This window comes from Festucalex cinctus, chromosome 17, assembly GCF_051991245.1.
Source record: "Festucalex cinctus isolate MCC-2025b chromosome 17, RoL_Fcin_1.0, whole genome shotgun sequence".
In the NCBI taxonomy this organism is placed as follows: Eukaryota; Metazoa; Chordata; class Actinopteri; order Syngnathiformes; family Syngnathidae; genus Festucalex; species Festucalex cinctus.
The window spans coordinates 14045951-14072325 of record NC_135427.1 but is presented as its reverse complement, the minus strand read 5'-3'; the positions used below and the strand labels follow the sequence as shown (position 1 = coordinate 14072325).

Below are 26375 nucleotides of genomic sequence, written 5' to 3'. Positions count from 1 at the left end.
GTGCGTGATGACGTCAGCGCGTGCTCTCGCGCCCAGGTGAGTTCAATTAAACATTAATACTGCACTTATAGAGCACATACGAGTACATTTAACTTGTCTTGACCCGTCAGCGTTAAAGAAAAATACCTCTAAAAATACACCATGAGTGATTCAGAGCGAACGAAAGTAAGTGAAGGACATTTAAGGCAGTTTTTAAGCCGGTTTAAGCTAACGAACACGTTCGCTCATTTGACAGTTTGGACTTGATTCGTCATGTTTGCTAGTGTTCAATACCGTGGTGTCACGCCGTGAATTTACAAGTCTGGCGCAGTTTAGAAATCAAAGTTTATCTAATAACAAGACCAAAAAGGAAATAAAATCATACTCAGATGCTGTTTGCTAAATGTGTGCGGAATGCTACATGTTGTTTGAGTAAGGACAGTTAGCTTAGCTGTAGTATTGGCTCAACCAAGCAGAGGAGTGAAATGGGCTGACGTCATGGCTACCGGTAAAGATGAATTTGACTGGTTAAAGAAAAGGTTACCTTGAGATTAGCTCCAATGTACAATTTGAAGGTTGGGGAACAAAAACCCCAACTATGCTTAATTTTTGTTGGTAGGTAAACGTATTTTTTATTTTTGACATACTGTATTTATTCTTTGCATAAATTCAGTGGTTTAAAAGTAGGCTGGTTCTTCTGATGGCCCAGCTCAGCTACTGTCAAGAAGCAAACGTAATATGCTAAAATGCCTTGCAAATAAATGTCATCAATAAGATGCAACTGAGCAAACCAGTATTGTATCACCTAGTTGGCTGAAGAAGTGGAAGAGTCCCAGCAGCTTCAGTGGCCTGAAAATGGAACTGATTGGAGTGACGATGAGGCCGAGACCAGCATGGACTGCGGGCTCCTGCAGGTCATGGCGGAGGAGGACGAGGAGATCAACATTCACAACGAGGAGACTTTCGGCATGGGTGCGTTGAGGCTTTTTTTATTTTATTTTTTTGCAGCGCTATTATTATTATTATTAATAATAATAATAATAATAATAATAATAATAATAATAATAATTTTATTTATTTTTTTCAACCCTCTTGAATTAAATATGGAATACTTTGTTCTTTTGATTGTGATTTCCCCCCCCCCCCCCCCCCCCCCCTCTCTCCCATGTCAGATGTAGACGTGCATTTGACCCCAAACGGGCCCAACAGCACCCTCCTCCAGTTTGGCGACCTGCCGCCTAGGCCTCCCACGCCGCCGTCCCCTGACCCCAAACCGCCGTCGTCTCACCGCTCGCCCTCTCCTCCCATACGCCTGCCCTATTACGTGCAACGTAACAGAGGGCGGGGCCAGAGGAGGGGGCTGGCACGGGGTTATATCTTCGAAGACCCCGCTGTGATGAGGATCGTGGAGGGCCAGCCGACCCTCAAGGTGATGATTTTGATTTGGCTTTTTGACTTTTTGTCAGCTGACCTACTGTTTTTTTCTTTTTTTGGGGGGGGGGGGGGGGGGGTTCTTTTTGTGTTTTTTATTTTTTTATTTTTTTGTTACCTTATTTTTTACTGCACAACAGATTTATGTTTCATGTACAGCACTTTGTATACAGCAATGCCAGTTTTTAAAGCGCTTTATAAAGTTGAGTTTGTTTTTTGTGTGTTTTTAAACTCCAGAGTCTGGATAGCGCCATCGTGGACTGTGGAAATGTCATGTTCCATCACACCTTTGAAGACGTAAGTGCATTTTTTTTTTTTCTTTATTTTCTGTTACATACTTTTGTCATAATCTTTTATTTTGTTCCTGCAGTTGACAGAACCATCATACAGGAAGACCCGAAGAGTCTCCAGTTCGATACTTCAGGTGACGATAACCGAAGTCTCGGCGTCCCAAGACTTCACAAGCTTCATCCTATCCGTTTTTGTGTCTTAGGACAGCGCCATAGTGTGCGTGATTGAGGGCCACGGAGGCCGAGGTCAGCACCTCAACTCCAACTTCCTGGATCACACGTCCTCCTTCGGGGACAGGAGAGGAGGGGAGCCGTGGGGGCCCTACTCGAGGCGGCAGTTTGGCCCCAGAGGCCCCTTGCAGGTGGAGAATATATATATTTTTTTATTCATTTTATTTTTTTAATTTATTTTTTTATGCACTTAAATCAATGGCTTGACACTTTTGGAAATCATATTTAAAAACTTGAATCAGTTGTCACTGATTTCATGAAGTAAGAGATTTCACGACATTTGTTAGAGCTGTGCAGAATTTCGATTAAAATGTTAAATTTAAATTTACACTCTACAATTACAAAATAGCATAATTGTTATAAAAAAAAAAGTAGTAATATTTTAGTTTAAATTTATACAGTTGCACTTTTTTTTTTTTTTTTTTTTTTTTTTTTTTTTTTAATTTGTAAAAATAATCATCCAAAAGGAATTTTCTTTGTCTTATTTTTTTGTTTTTTATCTTTAAACATTTTCTTTTTTTTATACCAAAAAATAAATGATCGTCCTACGGCGCAGTGCACATGCTGCACTCCCACTTCAAGTTTTTGCAACATGAATGAATGAATAAATGATTAAATAAAGGTTATTATAAATTCTGTTTGGTCCAAAAGTAACTTGCATAATTAGTGTTTCTATTTTTATTTTTTTTGTCTTAATAATTTTAAATGCTTAAACATACATTTTCTTGTTTTGTACCAAAAAAAAATTGTGATTCAGGTTGCCAAAATAGTGAATTTTTTAAATTTTATTTTCCGCCCCCCCATAATCGAGCAGCCCTAAAGTTTGATTGAGCTAAGCAAGATAATACATATTATTTGTATTAAATTTTCATAATAGTTTAAACGGCCATGAGAGCTTTTTTTTTTTTTTTTTTTTATATTTATTTATTTATATTTATTTATTTTTGCTTAAGGTTCCCATGTTGCCAGGTCTTCCTTTCTCCCGTCAGCCACTAACCCAGAGGCAGCACTTCAATCAGGTATACACGTGGCTCCATTTTTCGGAATTGCCAATTGTTTGTCCCAACACATGATTCTGATTTTTTTTTTTTTTTTTTTTCAGACAGGGGGATTTGGTTATCCCACAAACCTGTCGTGCCCCTCCACCCCGCGGCCACTCACTCCCAAAATGATGCAGCTTCGTTTTGGCCCCAACTCGCCGAGGCCGTCCCCCTTCTACAGCCCATCATCTTATCCGGTGCAACATCTTAGGTTTGTGAATGAACAAATTTGGATTAAACCTGGTAAAATTACGGAATCATTTTGGTCGAAAACGTGTACGGTGTTCTCTCGTTTTCCGCTGCAGTTAGGTTCCAAAAAATATCCGCAAAGTAGTTAGCTTTATGTATAAATGTTTTAAGGCTGTAAAACGCCCTCACCACACAGTTTATACATTTTTCTCATCGAGGCATTTACATTTTCTCAAATTTCTCATTTAAATATTCTCAACGTTCAAACCTTCAGAAATGTTATAAAATGGCTGCATTACTGTAAAAAAAAATCTGCGAGACCGCGAAAAGTGAACCACGTTATAGCGAGGGAACACTGTACTGTAATAACTTGGTTTTATGAAGTAAAATTGTGAAATTGTTTTACACTAAGCACCATTTAAAAAAAAAAAAAAAAAAAAAAAACCACTCTTAAAGGGATACTTGACTCATTGAGCCATTTTCAGCAGTAAAAAGTTCATATTTTGACTATAATTAATGTGCTAACTTCATTTTTCATGTACAATTAGTACCTATAAAGTCATTTTTCTACTTGCTGTCAACTGATGATGATGACGACATCACCTGTGCTCAGGAAGTAGGTAACGACCAATCATGGCTCAGTTTACCGAACAAACCCAGAAAACAGGTGGGCCATGATTGGGCGTAACCTACTTTACCTACTACCCAATTTAATTATTTTTTACTTCCTTTGCACAGGTAATGTCGTCGTCGACAGAAAGTGGAAAACTTAGTATTTTAAGGTATTAATTGCACACGAAAAATAATGAAGTTATCAAATTCATTCTGGACAAAATATTAAAATTGTTCAATGAGTCACGATCCCTTTAAATAAACTTACTTGGGCGATTCTTTTACACACCACTAGAGTGAGCCTGTTGTTGTTGTTAATTTTATTTATTTTTATTTTTTTAGGTATTTGTAATTTTTATTTTATTTTTGTCATTTTTATTTATTTTATTTTTGTCATTTAAATATGGTGTATATTTTGCAGATACCCCGGCCCTGTCACCCAGCTCCACCCACAACATAAACGCGTACTTAACCAAAAACAGCGTCCATTCCAGAGGTAGTTATCCCCCCACCCCCGGTTAAATCTGGCACAAAATGGTGGCTCTATTTTTATTGTGTGGAATTGTGCACCTTTTTTTTTTTTTTTGTAGAAAAGTAGATGGTTGGGATCCTTACTGTAATCTGATGACGGCCAAGGAGAAGGAATGGATAATCCGTCTTCAAATGATCCAGCTGCAAAGTGAGAATCCCTACCTTGAGGATTACTACTATCAGGTATGTCAACGCCAAATTTTTAGCAATGTTTGCTATCGTTACTTGTTACAATTTTGCTTCTGTGTGGTGTTGTATGTGTGTTTTTAGGAGTACTACAGGCGAGTAGAAGCAAAGATGGCGGAGGAGGAGCTGGGCATCAGAAGCAAGCGGGAACCCCCCAAACTCACGACGCCTTACATCACAAAAACGGACGCTTACACACCAGGTTATTATTCCTCGTGGTCTTTTAAAACCAAATAAAGTCCAGATGTTCTAGTTGGTGTTTTTTGCCATTGCAGTGGTGCACATCGAAGGCTCCCTGGGCCAAGTGGCGGTGTCCACTTGTTACTCTCCTCGCCGCGCCATCGGGGTTGTTCACGTGGTTCAAGCTCAGTGTCCACACGAGGTGATTTTTCTCAACTTTCGCAACCAAATGTTTCACTTTTTTTTTTTTTTTTTTTAATAAAATGTTGACATTCTCTTGTTACCGACGACTACAGGAGGAAAAAGACACCAGGCGGCAACGATTGGAGCTTCTGAGTGAAATTGAAAGGGTGCGATGGAGATGGACTTTACTTCTTGTTTCTCCTTCTCATCTGTCATCACTTTGACCTCCTCTTCTCGCCTGCAGCTGTTCATAGTTCTGTTAGAGGTGGAAGAGTCGGATCGGGTGAAAACCGCAGTCTTGTCCGAGCCTGACGAGAGGAAGTCGACGAAGAACCAAAGGAAAGTAGAGCAGATCTACTGCAGGATGCAGCATCATGATGCCCTGTGAGTAAATGATAGATCCAGTTGGAAAGGACTGCACGTACAGTGTACTTGCAAACGATTTGCAGTGCTTCAACACTAGAGGTGGGAACCTCTGGGTACCTGACGATACGATACGCGATAAAAGGCTCACAATAATGATTATATGACGATACTGCGATTATCGCTATATTGCTCGGGTCATAAATCCACGATAAAACTACTCAAGACATAAACTGCTTTTTCAATGAGTGTTTCTTTTTGTACCATCACTGATGGGGGGGGGGAGTATTTCTATCTATTTCCATTTTTCATCAATTAGCATTTGAATATAGCTAAGTTTTGAGTAATTGAGGTTCTCTGCTGCCACCTGCTGGCCATTTAAGGAATAACTAGCATTTCTTCAACCGTTCTTTGTAGTTGAGTCTGCATCAAAGCTTCCTGTATGCTCTAGCATAAAAAAAAACACCTTAAAATGTATAAATACGGTCTTTGGGACACTTAAAACATTTAAAATGGAACGTATTTATACGTTTTGGGGAGCAAAAGAGCTTAATCCACTTTTTTTTTTTTTTTTTTTTTTATAAAATATACATCTCATTAATGACCAATTGTATAACAAATTGTAAATGACAAAGGAGAGTAATAAAAAAATAAATAAAAATCCAGGGCAGCTCTAGAAAGCATATATCGAGCTCATTCAGGAGGCGGCCATTTTGTATCAACTGAAAATGACATCGCAGCCTAAGGGCTCAGCTTGCTAACATCACATGACCCAACTCCAGAAACCAGGTGAGCCGTGATTGGTCGTCACCTGAACCCCCTGACTGTGCATTGTGATGTCATTTTCAATTGACAGAAAGTGGCAAAATGGCCGCCTCCTGAGATGGATGAAAACAGTGGCGTGTTTAGACTTTTTAATATTTACTTTCTCAATTATTCACATCAATATTTTTGTTTTCATGACTAAGAAATTCAGAAGGCGAGTTTCTTCCTTTCCTGGTGATCTCAAAAGGCAAAACTCTCCTCGCCCGCCTCTTGCCGTTCTTGATGCATGATTGCGCCATAAACATCCTGAGAATCGTCACCTCCAACCTCCCAACGCTGATGAGCAGAGACACGGAAGAGGTAAGACCAGTTTGCAGGATTTTCTACCATTTTTGAGTTGGTGGTGACTTTTTTTGTTTGTTTGTTTGTTTGTTTGTTTGTTTGTTTTTTTTGTTGTTGTTTGTTTGTGTGTGTGTGTGTGTGTATTCAGAGCCTCCCGGTGCTCTACCTTCCTCTTCGAAATGTGATCGGAGGCCTGACCTTCAGTCAGCTGATCGCCATCCTCAGAGTTCTGACCTCGTCGGAGACGCTGTCCACCAATGAGTGTCTCTCGCTGGTGTGCCAGAACAAGGTCTTTGACGCTGACTGTTGAGAAATTGGACTTATGTGGTTATTATAATTTTTGAATTGTCATTTCCACAACATGGCGGTAAAGAGGTGTTTTTCAGTGAATAATAGATATAGCATAAATTGATGGATAAATGTGTATTTAATTAAAAACAGAGACTCCTTTTTGATTCATTACCAGACATTCTCTCAATTTTCAGCAATGTTTGTGTTTATTAATATGGGGGTCTCTGGCTCCCTCTAGTTGTTTGTGAAGGAATTTTGCAACCTTAATTACAATTGGGTGTTCAATTGAACATTTTTTTTCCCTTTCTTTCAGTTTGGTCTCTCGCTTCTTTATGCTCTGCTGTCCCACGGGGAGAAGTTGTTGTCCTCTGGCGTTCCTCTGGAACCCAGCATCGGGGACTTTGAGACATGGTAGCACTTTTAGCTTGTTGCGTCCCAAAAGTTCACTTCAAGTGTTGTTTTTTTTTTTTTTTTTTTTTCCCCTCTCTCTCTCTCTCTTCTCCAGGACGGACACAATATTCCAGGTGGCGGGGCAGCTTTCCCAGTGTTCGCTGGTGGAGCCGCTCCTCCTTCCTTCCAACCTGCTGACGCTCTTCTGCCGCTACCTGGACAAGCGCACGGTGCACCAGTTGAAAAGCAACATGGAGTAAGTCCTCTTTCACAGCGAACGTATTTTGAGTTTTTCTTTTCTTTTCATTTTTTTGTTGTTGTCAGTGATTATCCACTTGAGACGCATTCATCAGCGTCGCTCGGTGTGTGGTGGGTCTTATTATGCCCACCACCATCAAATGTGTGCATGTAATGTTGAGTCACCAAAAAAAATCTGTCCAAGTTAAACCCCAAAATGTTTTTTAGGTCCGCGACGGGAGGCCTGGCGCTTCCGTCCTGAGGGTGACTGAATGTGACCGCCTTATAGCGAGCAAAAGCTTCAGTCTTGTACATATTTTTGATTTTTCTTATTTGTTCTACCTCACTCATTTTGTGCACGTTCAAATAGTTTTTTTTTTTTTTTTTTTTATAATTTTCCCCGCCCATTTTCTCAAGCAGGTTCGATTACGGTTATGCTAAAAGTCTGCTGTTTTTGTCCTTTTGTCCATATTTGTATGTTTCCGATCAAATTGTGTTGGCTCAGAAATTTGAAGTTATAGGGATTGTGTAATATTTGATTGTACAGTCAAACCTGTGTTTATAGTAGTCACTAAGTTTATAACATGGCCCATGTACATTATAGCCATGCAGTTTGTTTTTGTAAAAAGTCTGACTTGTGTATATATGTATTAGATGTTTATTTTATTTTTTTTCCCATTTGGAAACAATGATTTAAATCTCACCCTTGTAGAGCACTTGCAATATAAATAAAAAAAATCTTTAAAAAATGCAAATTTTTAAAATATTTAAAAACAAAAAAAAAAACTGAAAATCTACGGCCCAGATTCACTGCTTGTTTGACAATTTGTTTACTTCTTTTTTTTTTTTTTTTTTTTTTTTTATAAATAGCAAACAAGTTGGCGTTCTTTGGCGGTGACGTTAATGTGCGACATTCCTCGAAAGAGAACGTGACACAACTCTGGACTTTTTATCAGGCAAATGTGGTATAGTAGTAGAAAACAAAGTACTGTACTTTTCCTAATGAAAAGTAATTAAACATGCGGATAAGTTGGGGAAACTCTGAAACGATGGGTCCAATTCTTGTCTTTTTCTGTTTCTTGGGATTGTTTTTGATCTTTTGAGGCTGATTTTTTTTTTTTTTTCTTCCTCTCCCCCCCATCCTTTGAGAACTGATAAAAAAAAAAAAAACACATAAAATAAATGTACGTTGATTTTTGACTGACTGGTTAGCATGCCAAAGACGAAGTCTTTTTGACGCTGTGCGATTTTTGTAATTAAGTGTTGACTGAGTTTGTGCAGAAGCAAAGAATGTGAGCGGCCTGGGCGGAGCAGGGAGGTGAGACGTTGGCCTCTCCTTGACCTCATATGATGAGGATTTAGGCCTTGAGTGAGGAATCTAACTTAAAGGTGGGATCTCTTCTTCTAAGTTGCTCTTTCATATTAAAAAAAATAAAAAATCTGCAAGTGGGGCACCTGGCTCGAATGATGGACATATGAGTGACAGCACGGAAACTCAAAGATCGTGCAAGTGGTTTCCATGCAATTGCATCTGCACCCTCGTCTGAGGTCATGACTGTCATATAAAGGGCTGCGTATGGTTCATTGAATGTGTAATTTTTTTTTGTTGTAATTTTGCTCATGATAGTGTAATTTTAAATTAAAAAAAAAATGTGACTTTGCATTTACAAAAAATAAAAATCTGCTCTGTTGCATTGAAATGTACACATTTAAAACTAGAGATTTTAGTTCAACTTTATTAATGTCCTGTCAGTATTTTTTAAATTCTATGAGCTAGTAACATTTGCAATCAAAAAAAGTGGATTTTTTTTTTTTTTTTTTAAACAAATTCTTATTTTTATTACTTAATATAATGTGGCATTTTTAGGTAGGCATGATATTGGGCTGTTACCGGCTTTATTTCAAGGTATTGGTATCTACTTACTAGTATTGAGATGCCACACAGAGGTCAAACACACACTTTTTGCTTTTCTAACTTGATTCTAAATGTGCTTTAAGTGCCTAATTGTACACTTTGCTTCGTATGTGCTTACAACAACTTTGTGGATTCAGGGGGTGATGGGGGGCAGGGGCGCTGAAGGAGGGGCACTTGCAGCCAAAATGTATTGAGACCCTCACACCGGGCTCCTCATCTTCATTCATTCCAGGTCCAGCATGGGTGGACGCTTGTTTTTTCAGAGTGCGCTGATCCTGTGGCTGGTGCAGAGTGCGCGTACTGGGGGTGAGTCCACAAAACATACTTTATATGAAAGAAAATAAAACGAAGGCCCAGTTGATGAAAATGTAAATTTAGGAATGTATAAACAAGTGGCATAAACCTTATCAATGGTTAGTGCATTGATTGCAAGTTCAGTGTCAAACATGCAGTTCTCACTTTACATTTCTTTTCTGCAAGTAAATAGTATATTTTATACAATGACGAATAAAAAAAAAAAATCATGTTAGTGTAAATTTATTTATATTTCACATTGATGGATAAAATTTCAAATCATTCTGCAGAATGGAGAAAAAAAAAAAAAAGTTAGCCCACTATCGTGCTCTGACAGTTTTCACAATTTCAGTCAAGCACACTACAGACTTTTGACAAAATTTAGCATACCATAAAAATCCCTAAATAAAACCCTCCCAAAGCATTTTTTTCTCTGTCCTTGTGTATAATCCCCCAATTGGCTTATCACAGTGAAAAATATGAAAGAATAAAGATGAAAAACCATTTACCAATACCTGTGATTAAGCTTGAGGTCTTTGAACGAATTTTTAAAATCATGTTTTTGAAATCTTGTTCTCGCGCTGTACGTGTGCGCCATTTAGCAATTTTAGTAAGCTTTTTTTTTTTTTTTTTTTTTTTCGTTTTGCTTTTAAATATCTAACTCTGCAACTGCTTTCAAATGTACTTTTAATTCCAGTATGTGAAGTTACGTGTATGAAATGTGCTATAAATCAGTATATATTTTTATATTTATTTTTTTCTACCCTCAAGGTACCGTTAAATGTCTAAAGTTAAATGTGATTTTTTTATTTATTTAATTTTTTGTTATTAACCCCCTGTATTTTTTTTTATTTACAGCATTTTTACAGTATTTGAAAGTGCAATAACATTGAATTTACCTGACACAAATACTCAGTCGGCCATTTTTGTAGCTGTCGTATTTATTTTTTTAATTAAGTTTGGATACCACTTCATCTGTTAAAATGAAATGTTTTTACTTTTGATCAACTATTCATGATTTGGCTTGGTGGCATGCCATTGGGCAGCAGCTGTAAAACTTTCCTTCTAAATGGCAAAAATTGAATTAGTTGACTCTAGTCTTTGACAGTCGATCACAATCTTGTATTGGATGGATTAGTTTAATCACTAATAATTCGGCCTGTCCGTATATCACATTTTGCTGTGATAATTGCTTTTAACCTGATTGTGATTTGATTTTCTTTATTTATATTCAACTCCTACTATGTGTCATGGTTCTCTGCCAGCATGCTTGTTTCCGGCCTCGTACCACGAATGGTGTAACTTGATCAGAGTTTAGATAAATGTCCTTTTTTTCTTCTTCTTTTCTCCTCAAAACGCTAGGGTTTGCCTGTCAAATTTCAAACCGTCGTGCCAAGCGGAAATCTTAGCAACCCTGGTTGCCCTTCAGCCATATATTCCGTTTTGTTGCGCAGCCGTGCGCAATCAAAGGCAGTGGAGCTTCGGTGGCGGCAGGCGTCTAAATTTAACATCCCACTGCGAGTCCACGTGAATGTCTTTTGCTGCCTTTTAATGCACAGTCTCTGCATTGACTTCCCGAAAGTGTTACAAGTCCTCGCTGGCCACAATCAAGAATTTTATTCACACATGCAGTTGCATCTCAAATTGGACGTTTTATACCATATTTACTTCATTTATGTTCATACCTAATAATGCCTTTTGTTGTAGGGAAGAGAGCACACGATGGTGGAGGCGCCGCGCGAATGCCGATTCCAGCCAAAGGTTTGTCATCAATACGGCAAAGCAATCCACTGATTTCATTTCCATGAGTGCTTTAACATCTGTTTTGTTTTTCTCAGGTTTAGGTTCACATAATGGATACGCTGGATACCTCAATAATGGAGTAGGTGAGTAAACAAACGTGAACTAAAAGCAACATGAGCTTCACAAGATGAAGCTCGTTTTTTGATTGGCGTTACACTCCCATTTAAAGGCTATGGAGGATCTGCAGGGATGGCCAATGGAGCAGCGACAAAAGGTTGATTTATTGATTTCATTTCAGGTCTGCTTTGAATAATAATCATCATCATCAACAAATTTGAACTTGTTTTTGAAGGCTACGGTGCAGGGAGAGGTTAAGAAGTGTGGCCACAAGGTGGTGAACATGCATTGTAAAAACGGACACATTTCAATTGTTGCATATGGCATTAAATCAAAATAGTCTTGGTAGTTTCTAGTTTCTGATGGCTAGAGGGTGGCGTGGTGGAGGGTGACGTCATGCACGTCCCCGTGGCGTAGCGGGCATGTGGCGTGCACTTAAGATCTTACACGTACACGCACCATGAACTAGCATGACACAGATGCTGCAGTTACGCTTTGGGTCAGGTGGCAATCACGAGTTTAAAAAAAAAAAAAAAAAAAAAAAAAAAAAAAAAAAAATGACAAACTACACAAAGATCCTTTATTTTATTATTATTTTTTTATTTTCAGTGATGCACTGACCCTTTGCACCTTCAGTTTTTGTTTTGAAATTAAAACTACGAAATAAAAAATTAATATCTAAGATTGGAATACTTAATTTACTGTAGAAAACACTTTTTTTTTCTTTTTTTTTTTTCTTTTTTTTTTTCTTTTTTTTTTTTTTACTTTTGAAAACGTGCTACTGCCCTTTGTTATCCTGAAACTTGTTAGATTTTAAAAACAAATCTATTGACTAAGGTTTAAAAAATAATAATAATAAATAAAAACCCTGCAAGATTTTACTAGCCCTAAAACTTGCTCAATAAATATGCTTTAAAATTCCCCCCAAAAATAAGAGCTGGAGTTTGTATTTTTTCCAAATTTTAAAGCCAATATTTTCCCTTTTAGTGAAATTTAATATCCGCTCCAAATATTAACCGCCCCCTGTTATTGGCCCTGAAAAAAACACATGTCTATCTCTAATACAATATTCAACCCAAAGTTAATTTAATGCATCATTGTTGCAGGATATGGCAGTCATGCTGGTCCCACCAACCAACATCTAATAAAAGGCAACGGTATGTTTCCCTTAGAAAATATCACTGTTCGCACTCTCCAGCAATGTATTGATGTCAAATGTCCGCATTGCAGGCTACGGAGCTCACGCTGCTGCATTTGCTGGACGAGGAAATAAAGGAAATGGTAACTTTAGATAATCAGAAGGAAGAATTTTGCCGGCTATCTTTTTTTTTTTTTTTGTCGTATTCATGAGAAAGCTTGATGTCTCAAGGTTATGGAGGTGGAACCCAGAATGGGAACAAAGGCCAGATGAAGGGTACGTAATCAGATTTTCGAGTAAATGAATCTTCTTAAAACATAAATGTTTTGTTCGGTTATGGGCCTGCAACAGGAGCTCTTGGTGGAAATGGAGCCAAGCCAAATGGTGAGTTACGTCCAAAGACTGTATAATGTATTATTAGTTGCTGTGGTTGACATGTGAAATTAAACTTCCTCCTCCTCACTGTACAGTACAATATTTTGATGATATAAAACTATAAAAATATTTTGTACCCTTATAGGTCATGCACACAATGGACTTGCCAATAGAGGTTATGGTAAGGAATGTTTGCTGTGTGGATTGGACTGAGTGTGGAAAACTGTTTCCATAATGCCCTGGAAGTTGGAATGTTGTTTAACTTGGTAACAATGCAGCTCTGGAAACTTTATGGCTGTGTTGTATTTCAAATGATAACATGGAAATGTTTGGCCAAGGAGTTTGGTTACATTTGGTCAGGCATAAATGTACAGTTAACACCCATGAATAATTGGTGTCCACCCAAAATTGTTTGCATTTGCCCATAGATGCCATAAGATGGTGTCAAATCACTTTTTTACCTTTTACACAAGGCTATGCAGACAGATTACACACAAAAAAGTTCTACTAGGAGTCATAAATCACTCAAACAATAGGATCAAAGGGTTTCTGACTAAAGTAGTCCCACCTGACTTCCTCGTACGATACTACACATCATTTCACATCTTCATTAGGATATGGCGGGAAAGCTGGTCTACCAAATGCAGCTGGAAGTAATGGTAAAGTTTGGGAAACCAAACCCCCATTATAAGGTAGGACCATGTGCGTATTAATCTCTTACATTCAATATTGTACTTAACAGCGCTGGGGGGTGCTGGACGTAAACCCGTGAAAGGATACAGCCAGCCATACTATAGAGCAGGTGATGAGATGCATCTACAATTTTCTTGTGAGGTCAACGTTCACTTTGCATTTGATTCTCAATAAGGTCCCGGTGCAGGTGTGGGAGCGTCCCATGGTCAGGGGGTGCCTCAGCTTGCCAAGAACCAGGGCAAGTGTACGCGAGTTTCTCTGTACAGCTCGTTTCATCGTTGTATGTTCTAATGGTGTGCTTTTGTTTCAGCGTATGGTGGGTATGGTATGAAACCGATGGGTGGTAAGTCAGTCAGTTAGTCATCATTGACTTCTCCTGCTACTGTAGATAGTGTTATGACAATACATTTGTGTGTATTTTTAGGCTACACTGCTGGTTATGGCAGTGCTGGAATGGGCCTTGGACCACGATACGGAAGTGGTGGAATCAAAGGACCCAAGCCAGGTTGGTGTCTTTACTCTTGAACGGAACAAATTATACTCCCAAGTTAATGTACAACTTTATTTTATACACTTGCACAATCTAATGAGAACCAATACTGTATTACAATCTGTCGGGTTTGTACACGTGAACCTAATATTTCCATTTCCGTGACAAATTACTAATAAATTCCCTTTTCGTAAACTGAAGTTTACGGAGGTGCAAGGTCCCAGAATGGTATTGGCGGCATACCAACCGGTGGGTCATTATTGCCTTTTTTTTTTTAATCAAACCATATAATCAGTAATGTTGGATGTTGGATGTTATTGGTGGTTCATTGTCAAGGTTATGGGTACCCCAGTGGTGGCACTAACTATCCTGTCAAACCAGGTAGATATGATATACTGAATATTCTGGCTTCCTTCCACATTCCAAAAAAAAAAAAAAATGTGCATGTTAGTTTCAAGACTATTATTCATAGGTGTGAATGGCATCTTATGTTAACTTTTTGTTTTTGTTTTCTAAGGCTATGGGAATGGTGTCAAGCCCAATGGTGAGTCTCACAATCCATCCATCCATCCATCCATCCATCTTCATGACCGCTTATTCCTCACAAGTGTCGCGGGAGTCTTACAAGTTATATTCAAAATGTGTCTATTATAAGTAGTTATAATAGCAAATTTTGTTTTCAGGATACGGCGCAAACAGAGGAGGTACTACCATGTCCAAAAACATGTTGCAAAAGCACGTGTATCACAAGTATAATCGCCATCTCTTAAAATCAAGGCTATGCAACTGGAGTTCTTCCCAATGGATATGGAGCCAAACCTAATGGTAGTGGATCACACTTAGGCGTACCTCCTAATGCGAGCAATTCACCAATGGTCTATTAAGGAATGTTTGGTTTAAGGTCATGGAACCGTAGCTGGTGGCATGAAAGGATATGGAGCCAGACCCAATGGTGACATCCTATTAATCTGAATGACAAATCACTGATCTTGCCAACATCTTATTTGTTTTTATGCTTTTCCTTCAGGCGCTGGAGCTGGAAATGGTGCAGCACTCGGAAGATCCGGAAATAAACTCACTGGTGCGTTTCTGGAATTGTTTATTACAATTGGGCGCTCTGTTCTTGGTATTAAGATAAATATAAACAACTTCATTCAGGATATGGAGCAGGAGGACTACGACCTGTCATCTTTAGCCTAGTGGGGCTGCATAGAACATATTGTCAAGAAAATGTTTTTTGGGGTTGACTTCCCCTTTTAAGAGTAATTTTGTAACATGTGACACAAAATGGCGGCACACCATTTGAAACGGAGGATCATAAAACACCATCAAGCATGTACACAATCTTTGACCAATGTTACATAAATCGTATTTAAGCTGTATTCAGTAGATTCAACAAACAACCTTTATGTGAGGCTCATAAATATTAGCTAACATATTAGCCTAACTAGCATGCTAGCGTGTGCACATTCTTGAACCAATGTTACAAAAATCGTATTTAAGCCATATTCAGTAGATGATTCAACAAACAACCTTCACATGAGGCTCATAAATAATACTAGCTAACATATTAGCCTAACTAGCATGCTAGCATAAGCTTAACGGTTTACATGAAAATGCTTCTGTTTGCATCTCAGGATTTGCCCAGATGCCGTACGCTAAAGGTCCAAAGATGCCAGGTGCCCCAAACGGCAAAGGCCTTAAAGGTGATGTTCTGCCACCTCAGCAACCAGGTTCACCGCTCCGCGAAGGCGCCTCGCCTCGGCGACCAATCATCGAAGGTGACGGGCTGTCGGCGCCTGAGGCCACCAGCGGCCGGCTTGTTCTGGTCACCCAAGACCAGTACCAGAAGCTGCCGTCGCTTGTGCCGCAAGGGAAAAACTACATGCATTCACAGGCTGACTCTACGCCGGCATATGCAGTACCCATTTTCCCTCCGGGCAAAGAACCCAAGCTCGGGCCTGAAACCTCTCTTGGGCCAGCGCTCGTGAAGCCACTGGCCAAAAGTGTTAAGCCCCCATCTTATGATGCTGGACAGGCAGGAGGTAGGCCTGTAGCCCTTCCTCAAGGCAAGTATCAAGACGTCTTAACCTTAAATTGGCCACATGTTTGAATTTTGAAACAATCTTGTTTTTGTTTTGAATGCCATTTTTTATGTTAAATGGAAAGATGGGCAGTATTTATGGGCAGTAAGGGGAAGTCAACACCAAAATATGTTTTATGGAGCCCCCCCCACTAGTCTAAATATTGTATTCTGATTAGTATTATGGAGTTAAGCAGTAAAATCAGTTGTTTTCATCCATCTCAGGGGGCGGCCATTTTGCCACTTGCTGTCGCGTGAAAATGACATCACGGTTGCTCAGGAGGTAACAAACAATCACAGCTCATCTTCAGAAAAACAGGTGAGCTGTGATTGGCCGTTGCCTGAGCCCTGAGCAACTGTGATGTCATTTTCAGTCCACACCAAGTGGCAAAATGGCCGCCCCATGAAATGGATTAAAACAGCTTGATTTTGCCTCATAACTCTTATTCCAAAATGTAATATTGATCAGAATGTCATATTTAGACTAATCAGGTCACATATATAACATATATTGTCAAGAAATGTTTAAAGTTGACTTCATCTTTAAAGCCAATATACTATATTGTAACCTGTATAACATTAAATTCAATTCAACTTAATATGTAATTGGAGTAAGCTCATGTTGGTTTCCTGCATGGTGATCAACTTGCCATGTATACCACAAAAGCAATTCATTTTCAACTAAACAGTATGTCATATAAACAGTTTGACTAAATGTAGACGTTCCAATCTGTCCTGAATTTTAGAGAATGGGGGCGGAGCTTCAATATCCAAGGGACAGGGAGCTAAAGCAGGGAAACCTGGTAACTTTCTCATTTATACATCAAATTCACCTTACGTGTCCAGATCATTTCTTTGGAAACGCTTTTTAAATCATCAATGCTCATTTTGTTGTAGACTGTGGCCCAGGGGGTCCGAATGGGCAGTGGATGAAAATACCTAGACCAGGTGAAGCAATTCCGATAAAGATGTCCAGTATTATGAACCTTCTGAAGAAATTGTTTTTCCTCCTCATACTTTTGTATTCATCAGGTTACGGCGCAGGAGCAGATGTTCTAAACAGATTTGGCACCCACCCCGGTAAACCAAATTTCAGTCTAAGAATTTGAAACTGACAATACATTTTAAATTGCACATGTATGTTTATTGAAAGGTTATGGAGCTGGAGGCTATGCTGGACCTAATCATGCATATGGAGCCGGTAAGATTGACTAATAATGACAAATGTGCCAACTCATTCATACTTGTGTATAAGCAGTGGATATCCTAATGCAGCCAAGTATGCTATTCCCTAACCCCAAAAGCATTTCACCAACATTTTTCATTGTGCTTCCTCAGTTTATAGACAAGGAGCCAACCTTGGAGGAGCTGGCTACGTTAAGGGAAACTCTTACCTGGGTCAGCATTTAAATAACTCTGTCACGTACACAAAGAGAACACACATTTTTAATAAAGATGAAATCTGTATTTATAGGAAATGCAGGTCCTGGTGACAGTTTGAAAGCAGGTAAACTGTGGATGCTTAAAGCTCCACATTAAGACTCGAATTAATGACATAAATGTCGTTATGTTGCTTTTTTGTTTTGTTTTGATTTTAGGCTATTCAAATGGATATGTTGCTGGTGTCCAGCCTGACTATGCGAGTATGTAATTGTGGGATTTTATTTTTTTTAATTTATTTATTTTTCCTTTGTATTAAAAGGATGAATGTTTAATTGTTTAAACATTTTCCAGATCTTGGTCACGGTGTTCCGGCAAGTGATGCTAAATCAGGTATGAGAATTTGGATCCCAATCCAATGTCAATTTGGATATTTTATTTTTTTTATTTTTTTATTATTTATTTTATGCTGAATTAGCAGGTGGCGGTGTGCAGGTGCCTTACAATGGAGTGGATGGTAAGACTATGCCATCTCATAAAGGGTCTACGCTTCACACTTTTTTTTTTTTTTTTTTTTATTATGTGATACTTACCTTCCTGCAGTGTTGATTTCTACAGGTGCAAATCAGCCGGAGCCGGAGCCAGAGCCAGCTGGTCTCAGACCAAATGGAAAACAAGGCCGGGTCTACGGCGGTATGTTTTAAATCTTGGATGTAATTTAGTCAGGAAAAAAAAACTTTGTAGCAAGCAAGCAGTAACGTTTTCTACCACCTATGCCAGGAATGGAGGGCTTACCTTACGGGGGTCAGCCTGGGATGGGTCCTGAGAAAGCAAAGTATGGTGAGTTTTTGTTCTTTTGTTAAACCTTAAACTTTCCAAAGAGTTAATTTTGGTTTGTTAATATTGCCTTCTGTTGATTCAGGAATTGGTGGATTGCAGTTTGGTGGCAACCCTCAGACAGGAAATAATGGAGGTATTTACGTTGTGTGCATCTTGAAATGAGTGACATCAATATAGAACTTATAATGTCACACAAAGTTCAGATGGCACCATTAGACCAGGGTTTCCCCTGGAACTTTATAAACCTGGCGGTTTGCCACGGCCAATAGGATTTGGTGGTTGTTGTTAATCAGCATGTATGGAATTGCTGGATTCATATTTTTTTCCCATTTTAACCGGGGGGGAGTTTTGTCACTGTTTTTGGTGCGTTACTTGCTTTCCGCCACCCAGAAATACTCTTGCACCTATTGTTTACAAACATTATAAAAAGGTCTGATTCTGAAAGTGTCCATTTTCAATACAGGCAATGGCATCTATGGACCCGCTGCTGATGTGATTCCAGGAAGATATGGTAGGGTACATTGGTCGTGTATAATCACAATGCAGTTTAAACAAATGTTTTAAAGTCAGATTTTGTTTCAAAGTCACTGTAATTCCTCTTATGTAATGATGTACATAATATGGGTGGTTTCACTGGACAATATGGTAAGTTTATATGTATAAGCTAGAAATGGTCACTTAAACTTTTAACTGTCTGGATTTTTGTCAGGCTATGGCAGTATCCCAAATACTGGCCACCTTCTAGGTCTTGTTAATAATGGACACATGGCTGGAAAATATGGTGAGTCAACTTTTGACACACGTTTATTTTTGTTTATTGTTCTAACGGCTTTTCCCCTGCACAGGTTATGGAAAAATGCCCCAAGAATTGCAACCTGTTGGGTTTGTTCCTCAGCTCAAGTCTCCTGGCACTGGACAATATGGTGAAAATATTTGGAAACAAACCAATCAATTGAACAATTCATCATTTGTATTGCTCGTTGCTCATTTGTTAGTACCATCAGGTCCAGGGGCCTTACCGTATCAGTCAAGTCCACTTGTAATTGGACCAAATATGAACTATGGTAAGACCCTTCGAAAGGGACTTTTTTTTTTTTTTTTTTTTTTTTTTTTTAAACTTGAATATTTTTTTTATGTGTTTGCCAAGGTGGTGGTGGTGAAGGGAAGCCTGCTGGGAAACATGGTTTGTTTTTGTTTTATCATTTAGTACACATTACCACTCAAGGTCAGCTGTCGATCATTTTGGTTTGAATCTTTTAGTGGATAACTTGGGACTACTCCACCAGGGCCAGCCTCTCCAATCCGCTTCTGACAGCCGATCAGGTAGCGCAGAAGTTGGTTCATTTCCTGCAGCATACCAGATATTTCAGTGACAATGATAGTATTTCTGTAAACAGGGTCACCTTATGAATCCCAGCCAGGTACAGCTGAGAATACCAACGGTACGTCCACCATTTAAGGAAATAGGTTTTGGCTTTTAAATATTTAATTTCGTAGTGATCTTGGTCTTAATTTCCTCTCAGTGAGAGGCGATCCGAATCTGTCACGAGCGAGTGAGAGCATGGCGAATAATAACTATGGTAAGTGGGAATTAATCATGTGTGAACAATAGTAGGTCACAAGTTTTAACGTCCTCACATTTGTTTATTTTATTTATTTATTTTTACTGTCAGAAAATGTTGGTTACATAAGTGGAAGCAAGCTGCAGCCAGAAGGTAACGTGTCACTTTCCACGTTGCCACATTTCATGTTAAACGATGATAAAAATGATTGTTTTCTCTCCAGTTATTTCACTCCCCGCAGTGCCCTCTCCCTGGCCGCTAGACTCCGCCTTCATGCCAGCGAGAATGGACGACCGCAATTCCGACCTCACGGGCGCCGGCCTCGCGTTCAATCACGACACGGCCCGAGGGTCGGAGCAGCCGGACGACCCGGAGCAGAGGCCGCGGCAGCTTCACATCCAGCAGCAGCTCAAACTGCATATTCACCCTCAAGGCAAGAGACCGCATTATCAAAACCCCAAATGAACCGTTTGGAACTTTTTGTGTGACTGTTTTCGTTTTGTCTTCAGGATCAAAGAATGATAAATATGACTTGAATGGATTCTTTGGAAATGGTGGCTACCAAGGTAGGAAGTGACTTCAAAATATAAAAATGCAAAAAGATTAATTGGTCTTTTTTTCACGCAGGTTAACACTGCTGTCATCACTTTATTCCAATATTGTATAGTTGTCATCATTCCTCATTGTATATTAGTTTATTTACAGATTGATAATTATATCAAAATATACCTCTTAATGCGCCCTGCAACAAACAATTTGACGACTGGGAGTTTTGTCTGCTTGTTAGTTTTTGATTGAATCAGTACGTTTTGCCTCAGATATCCTCCTGACTACCAGGAAAAAAAATATTGTCCAATCATGTTTATTTTGATATTCTCCAATCTTTATGAAGTAATTGGAATACTGCAAAAGAAATTTTTGAAAAAAAAAAAAAAAAAAGTTTTTAATTTTAAGATATGTGTCCACTACAGAGGACATTTTTTAAAACTTAAATGCAAGGCTCAAATACAGTTAAAATAATTCAAACAATACTTTGTGTTCTTAAGAGTCTTATAGAAAACATGTTAACAACATTTAAAGCCTAAATTTGTTCAATAAAAAGTGTTATACACTTACTTTTCCTCTTCCCTAAAAAGTGGGGGAAGCAGCGAGGGAAGCCATTTTCTTTTATGATGCAACCAAAGGTAGCAAAGCCCCACCCCTACACATTTGGTATCATTGGAAAGCTCTGAATGCAACTGGGTGGGAGATATTCAGCTTTAAAAAGGTCCACTAAAGAGGACCAATTTGAATTGCTGGTAGTCAGGAGGATATAAATATTTCTATATAAAGCCAAAATACTTTAATTTATTTTATTTTTATTTTTATTTTATTACCATTTGTGGTAAAATAGTGGTTTTGTTGTACAGTATTTGAGTGATTAAAACCCAAGACACTTCAGCTTTGTGTGCGCTTTTACAATTTGTAATGATGAAATGAAAAGATGAAGAAAAAAAAAGCAAACTTCTACTTTGCACTTCAGGCCAGTTTTTGCTGATGATGCGTATATGTATGGGCAAGTAACACAGCGGCTGAAGTTTTCAAATGCTAGCTTTCAGCTTTAGCTTTCAATGTTATCTTCCAACATGACCGCAAAGATTAGCTTCCAAAATCAACTTCATAATCTAATCTAACGTACAAAGCATTGAAGTCAATGTTGGAAGCTAACTAAAGAAAAAGCTAATGTTGAAGGCAAAGTTGTCAGCTAATGTCAAAACTAGCCTTGAAGCTAACCATTTTTCTGAGTGCTAACACACTAGGCAATGTCATAAGCTAAAGTTAGTGGTAACAGAAGCTAACTTTTAGAATCTAACGATGAAAGATAATGTTGACGCCGACTTTGTTATTCCTTAGTGCTAACAACGTTGGAAGCTAACATTAGCAGTTAAGTTGGTGACTAATTATCTAAAATAACTACATTTAAATTAGGAAACTAACATTTGAATTAAAGATGGAAGCTAATTTTAGATTATAACAATGGAAACACAATCTCATTTTGGCCAAAAATCTTTACAATAGCATTTTCATTTGACCATTTATGACTGAAACATCTTCTACCCATTAGTCCAAATTAAAAAAAACAACAACTTAAACTTAAAGCTTCCAATGACGTTAAGGTGTGATAGACTTGAGGCGGCTGCAATCACGCGCGTGGTGGCCTTTTTGGCGAGAGATTAGCGCAGCTTTATCCTTAAGAAGAATAAGAAGCGCACGCTGATTGAGCACCGGTCGCAGGCGAGCAAGTCCAACCTGAGCGGCGGCTACTGCGCTTGCACCTGAGCTGCGGGATGGCCCGCAGGGGGCCGCGTCGAGGCCTGGCGTAGGATGCCGGCCTCACGCGGTAGTCTGTCAGGATGGTTGGCTCGGGGCCGCGGCTGTTGGACTTCACCAAAACCCCTTCGCATCTTCAGTTCAACAAATACGTCCTGACCGGCTACCGGCCCGTGTCCAACGCTTACGAGTGTGTACGGAGTCTCTTTTACATGCACAATGAGCTGGGCAACATCTACAGTCATGGTAAGTCAACTTTTGTTGTTGTTGTTTTTTTTTTTGGCATGTGTTTAAACAGACCGTGCTGATTTATTGTTAGACTGGCAGCAGGTACAAAGTCGCAGATGTCTGCGGTACTCTCACTTGTGGCTAGTTTTCAAAGCTGACTTGACAGGAGCGTGCAATGAGGATATGGGATTAGCTGTAATCTGCCCTGGGAATCCCTGGCCTGGAAATATCCCGCTGCTAACTGGGTTCTTTAGCAGATGAGCACTCGGGTGGCTCAAGCAGTTGTTCAAGTTGAAGTGCAGATATGTTTGAGAAAGTAGCAGCATAACGGCTAAATGCTGCTTCACCGTGTTTGCCTTGAAATCTGGGCTCCACTAAGACCAGTGCTACATGTATGATTTGATATCCTTGATTTTAGTAAAATGCATATTTAGCTTTTTTGTTTTTTTTTTTGTTTTTTTTGTTTTTTTAAATTGTTTAGGGAAGTGCAAAATCAGTTTTCTTTTTAAGAAAGTGTAATAAGTCAACATTGGGTTTGTTTCTTAAAAAAAACTCATTTTTCTACTTTTTAGGAAAATACATCCATACCTTATTTTTAGTAAAATTAATATTTTGATTAATTTTTGATTATGGAAGTGCAAAATCAGTTTTCTTTTTAAGAAAGTGTAACAAGACGACATTTTCTTTGTTTCTTAAAAAAAATAATAATAATCTACTTTTTAGGGAAATACGTCAACACTTTTTATCTTTTTAGTAAAATGTATATTTTGATGAATTTTTATTTAAGGAAGTCCAAAATCTGTTTTGTTTTTGAGAGTGTAATAAGTTGACATTTTGTCTTTCAACATTCAACATTGTTTTTCTACTTTGTAGGAAAATACATCCATACTTTTTAGTAAAATGCATATTTTTATTTTTTATTTTTTATTTTTTTATTGTTAGTGACGTCCAAAATGCAAAAATTTCTTTTTAAGGGTAACAAGTTAACAAGTGTCAAGACTTTTTTTTTTTTAACATTTGTTTTTCTACTTTTTTTTTTTTTTTTTTTTTTTTTTTAGGAAAATGCATCCATACTTTTTAGTAAAATGCATATTTTGATTAATTTTTATTGTTTAGGGAAGTGCAAAATCAATGTTCATTCAACATCGTTTTTCTACTTTTCAGGAATATACATCCATACTCTCTTTTTAGGAACATGGTCTTTTTTTTTTCTTCTTTTTTTTTTTTTTTTTTTAAATAAAGACATCAGTACTGTAGATTGGTTTCATTTAGGAAAGTACAACATTAACACTTTTTCTTTCTATGCCATTTTCATATGTGTGTCCTGGTCTAAAATCACTGTATTGTATCGCCTTCAAGCTCCATTTTTCTCCATGAATATCCCCAAAATTGGTTAAGTCTAGCACTCTTACAGAAAGACGCTAACGATCTCACTCAAGTTCGTGTGCGCACGCGTCGCGTGATCTCTTAAATTTCGAAACCTCTCTGGCCTTTCGCAGGCATCCCCTTCTTCCTGTTCCTCGTGCTGCTGCCCTTCAGCATCCCCTGGACGGAGGTGGACAGCGTCTGGATCTGCGTGGTCCACTACCTGGCCTGCCTCAGCCCCACGGTGGGCTCGGTCCTCTATCACGTGTTCATGAACCACGTGGGCGGGGAGCACGTGTACGATACTCTGCTCTCGCTGGACATGTTCGGCGTGTGCTTGGTCAACACGCTAGGTGGGTCTTGCCTGGCGAAAAAAAAAAATAAATGCTTAAGTTCTTTAAAAGGTTTTAGATATGTGTTCTTTGCGGACTCACTAGTCTAAAAGCAGCATTCTGATTAATATTGTGTTTGTGGAATAGGAATTAAGCAGAAAAAAATTGCCCATTTTTAGCCATAACATAGTCATTTATTTTGAATTTTGGGCTGTTTTGGTCCTCCATAATATGCATTAAATAAATAAATGACTAAAGGTGAAAATAAAAATGAATATAAAAAAAAAATATAATTCGAAAATTATAAAAGGGAAGATTTATTCAGATTGTAGCAGTTATGACCTCAAACAACGGGAATGTAAACAGCAATGGATCGCCGATTCCAATAAATTATTGTTCTGGTTCATACAGTCAGTACAAATCTATTTCTATTATTTATTTAATAATTATTTGCCTCTGTAGCAGTTTGAGATTTCTCTTGAAATTCAAAGAGCATTACAAAATATGGTTTATTATTATATTCAATAACTAAATTGCTAAAGAGAAATTAGTTTGTATAATTTAGGTTTTGCCATTGTCGAGTGACGTCTCTTATTTGACTATTTATTACAAAACTGAATTTTAAAAATTCTTTTTTTTTTTTTTTTTTTTTTTTAAAACTTGCATCCTTTTCCTCCTCATCACCAGGCGCTCTCCCCATCATCCACATCACGCTCCTTTGCTTCCCGACGGCGCAGCTGGCCGCCCTGCTGGCTTACGTCTTCCTGTCCGCATACGGCATCTACTGCGCCACCACGGCCCGCACCAACGTCCTGCGCCTGCGGGCCTTCGTGTGGCAGGCCGCGTTCCGCTTCAGCCTCTTCCTGTACCGCGTGTACGGCCGCGGGGCCGGCAGCCCCGATTCGCTGCGCCTCTTCGTCATCATGGACTTGCTGGCCGTGCTCGGCGGGCTGGTCAACGTGATCCAGATCCCCGAGCGCTTCGTCCCGGGCCTCTTCGACAACTGGGGTAACAGTCACCAGATCATGCACGTCATGGTCGTCTGCTCCATCGTTTACCTGCATTGGGGGACGCTGGAGGATCTGACCTGGGTTAAGAACTACCAATGTCCCGCAGAGTGATTGCGCAACAAGCCAGGTTGACTTTTAGCTCGTTGTCTGCCGTTGACGGCTATAGACGTCAAACGATTCATTTGACCTGGGCTGGCATTGAATTGAGTTAGGAGTCAACTCAATGAGTAGATTCTAAACTTTAAATACGATTTGTGGCAATTCTGACACGTTCTGATTTTAATAGTGATAAAATTATCCAGAATACACAAATATAAATCTAAAAAAATACTATTGTGATCAACGGGGAGTTTAAAACTGTCCCGACAACTGTATGTACCCACCAAGCAGCCCATTGAAAAGATACAATGCTGCCATCTGCTGGCCATCGTTAGTGGCTTTTTTTTTTATTCCACAACCCATTGACCAGGCAGCACTGCACTTAGATGTTGCACTTCCCATTATTAAAAAAAAAACAAAAAAACACGTCATTTAACATTTATGGCGGCATACATCGTGATTTTTACGCATCATTATGAAACATTTTTGGCGGTCAAGAGAATCATAGGGATACTTGACTCATTGAACAATTTTCAGCGGTGAAAAGTGAATATTTTGTCCAGAATGAATTTGATAACTTATTTTTCATGCAAAATTAATAGCTTTAAAAAGTAATTATTCTGCTTGCTGTCGACTGATGATGACATCACCTGGCTGAGGAAGTAGGTAACTGCCAATCGTGGCTCACCTGTTTTCTGGGTTTGGTCAGTAAACTGAGCCATGATTGGTCGTTACCTACTTCCTCAGCATAGGTGATGTTATCAGTCGACAGCAAGTAGAAAAATTACTTTTTAAAGGTATTAATTGAACATAAAAAATAATTAAGTTACCAAATTAATTATAGACAAAATAACTTTTTACTGCTGAAAATGAAAGTGTCCCTTTAAGGTTAGACTTTTAATAAAACGTTAAAAATATGTAGTTCATATTTTTATATAGCGTGAGGCCTGAACCGTATGTAAGGGTAACTTTTATTTTTTTAAATGCACTTTAGCCCTGTTGGTATGAAGGGTGAGCTTACCGTTTAATCTCTCACACCTGCAAGTAATGAACAGTGGGGAAAAAAAAAAAAAATCCTGCTTACTTGATTTGTACAGTAGCTTGTTGAAATGCAGTGGTAAAAAATATTTTTAAAATAGGCAAAATAAAGTATATATTTTT

General features: G+C 38.6%; 3 protein-coding genes across 3 annotated transcripts; all 3 read left to right on the top strand.

The window, feature by feature from the left end:
• The first annotated feature begins 71 nt into the window (after nucleotides 1-71).
• Nucleotides 72-8507, top strand: patl2 (PAT1 homolog 2). The gene is made up of 19 exons (XM_077503151.1): nucleotides 72-165; nucleotides 789-951; nucleotides 1152-1408; nucleotides 1648-1707; nucleotides 1781-1834; nucleotides 1904-2062; nucleotides 2885-2950; nucleotides 3034-3182; nucleotides 4194-4268; nucleotides 4363-4486; nucleotides 4574-4691; nucleotides 4765-4871; nucleotides 4966-5019; nucleotides 5097-5236; nucleotides 6184-6340; nucleotides 6471-6611; nucleotides 6927-7024; nucleotides 7119-7259; nucleotides 7469-8507. The coding sequence occupies exons 1-19, from the start codon at nucleotides 142-144 to the stop codon at nucleotides 7500-7502; spliced, it is 2121 nt and encodes a 706-aa protein (XP_077359277.1). The 5' UTR covers nucleotides 72-141; the 3' UTR covers nucleotides 7503-8507.
• Nucleotides 8508-12668: 4161 nt separating this feature from the next.
• cmn (calymmin) lies at nucleotides 12669-21310 on the top strand. The gene is made up of 38 exons (XM_077503475.1): nucleotides 12669-12723; nucleotides 12799-12831; nucleotides 13565-13624; nucleotides 13691-13753; nucleotides 13826-13858; nucleotides 13940-14020; nucleotides 14207-14254; nucleotides 14342-14386; nucleotides 14523-14549; nucleotides 14689-14709; nucleotides 14783-14830; nucleotides 14907-14957; nucleotides 15033-15086; nucleotides 15643-16074; nucleotides 16835-16891; nucleotides 16986-17036; nucleotides 17121-17168; nucleotides 17242-17289; nucleotides 17427-17486; nucleotides 17563-17595; nucleotides 17687-17731; nucleotides 17823-17861; nucleotides 17947-17985; nucleotides 18072-18161; nucleotides 18249-18308; nucleotides 18391-18441; nucleotides 18772-18819; nucleotides 19018-19089; nucleotides 19154-19231; nucleotides 19304-19372; nucleotides 19456-19491; nucleotides 19569-19631; nucleotides 19706-19750; nucleotides 19832-19888; nucleotides 19982-20023; nucleotides 20094-20303; nucleotides 20380-20436; nucleotides 20498-21310. The coding sequence occupies exons 1-38, from the start codon at nucleotides 12669-12671 to the stop codon at nucleotides 20500-20502; spliced, it is 2454 nt and encodes an 817-aa protein (XP_077359601.1). The 3' UTR covers nucleotides 20503-21310.
• An 812-nt stretch (nucleotides 21311-22122) lies between these two features.
• Nucleotides 22123-26269, top strand: paqr4b (progestin and adipoQ receptor family member IVb). Its single transcript, XM_077503383.1, has 3 exons — nucleotides 22123-22426; nucleotides 23908-24126; nucleotides 24793-26269. The coding sequence occupies exons 1-3, from the start codon at nucleotides 22264-22266 to the stop codon at nucleotides 25224-25226; spliced, it is 816 nt and encodes a 271-aa protein (XP_077359509.1). The 5' UTR covers nucleotides 22123-22263; the 3' UTR covers nucleotides 25227-26269.
• Nucleotides 26270-26375: the final 106 nt, after the last annotated feature.

Bases quoted from the DNA above. Each gene is read 5' to 3' on its own strand.
- cmn (XM_077503475.1), top strand. From the start codon at position 12,669: ATGTCTCAAGGTTATGGAGGTGGAACCCAGAATGGGAACAAAGGCCAG. The intron at 17,732-17,822 runs GTATGTAATTGT...AACATTTTCCAG, and splicing joins TGTCCAGCCTGACTATGCGA to ATCTTGGTCACGGTGTTCCG. The intron at 19,889-19,981 runs GTAAGTGGGAAT...TTTTACTGTCAG, and splicing joins CATGGCGAATAATAACTATG to AAAATGTTGGTTACATAAGT.
- paqr4b (XM_077503383.1), top strand. From the start codon at position 22,264: ATGGTTGGCTCGGGGCCGCGGCTGTTGGACTTCACCAAAACCCCTTCG. The intron at 22,427-23,907 runs GTAAGTCAACTT...GGCCTTTCGCAG, and splicing joins GGGCAACATCTACAGTCATG to GCATCCCCTTCTTCCTGTTC. The intron at 24,127-24,792 runs GTGGGTCTTGCC...CCTCATCACCAG, and splicing joins GTGCTTGGTCAACACGCTAG to GCGCTCTCCCCATCATCCAC.
- patl2 (XM_077503151.1), top strand. From the start codon at position 142: ATGAGTGATTCAGAGCGAACGAAA. The intron at 166-788 runs GTAAGTGAAGGA...TGTATCACCTAG, and splicing joins GTGATTCAGAGCGAACGAAA to TTGGCTGAAGAAGTGGAAGA. The intron at 1,835-1,903 runs GTGACGATAACC...TTTGTGTCTTAG, and splicing joins TCTCCAGTTCGATACTTCAG to GACAGCGCCATAGTGTGCGT.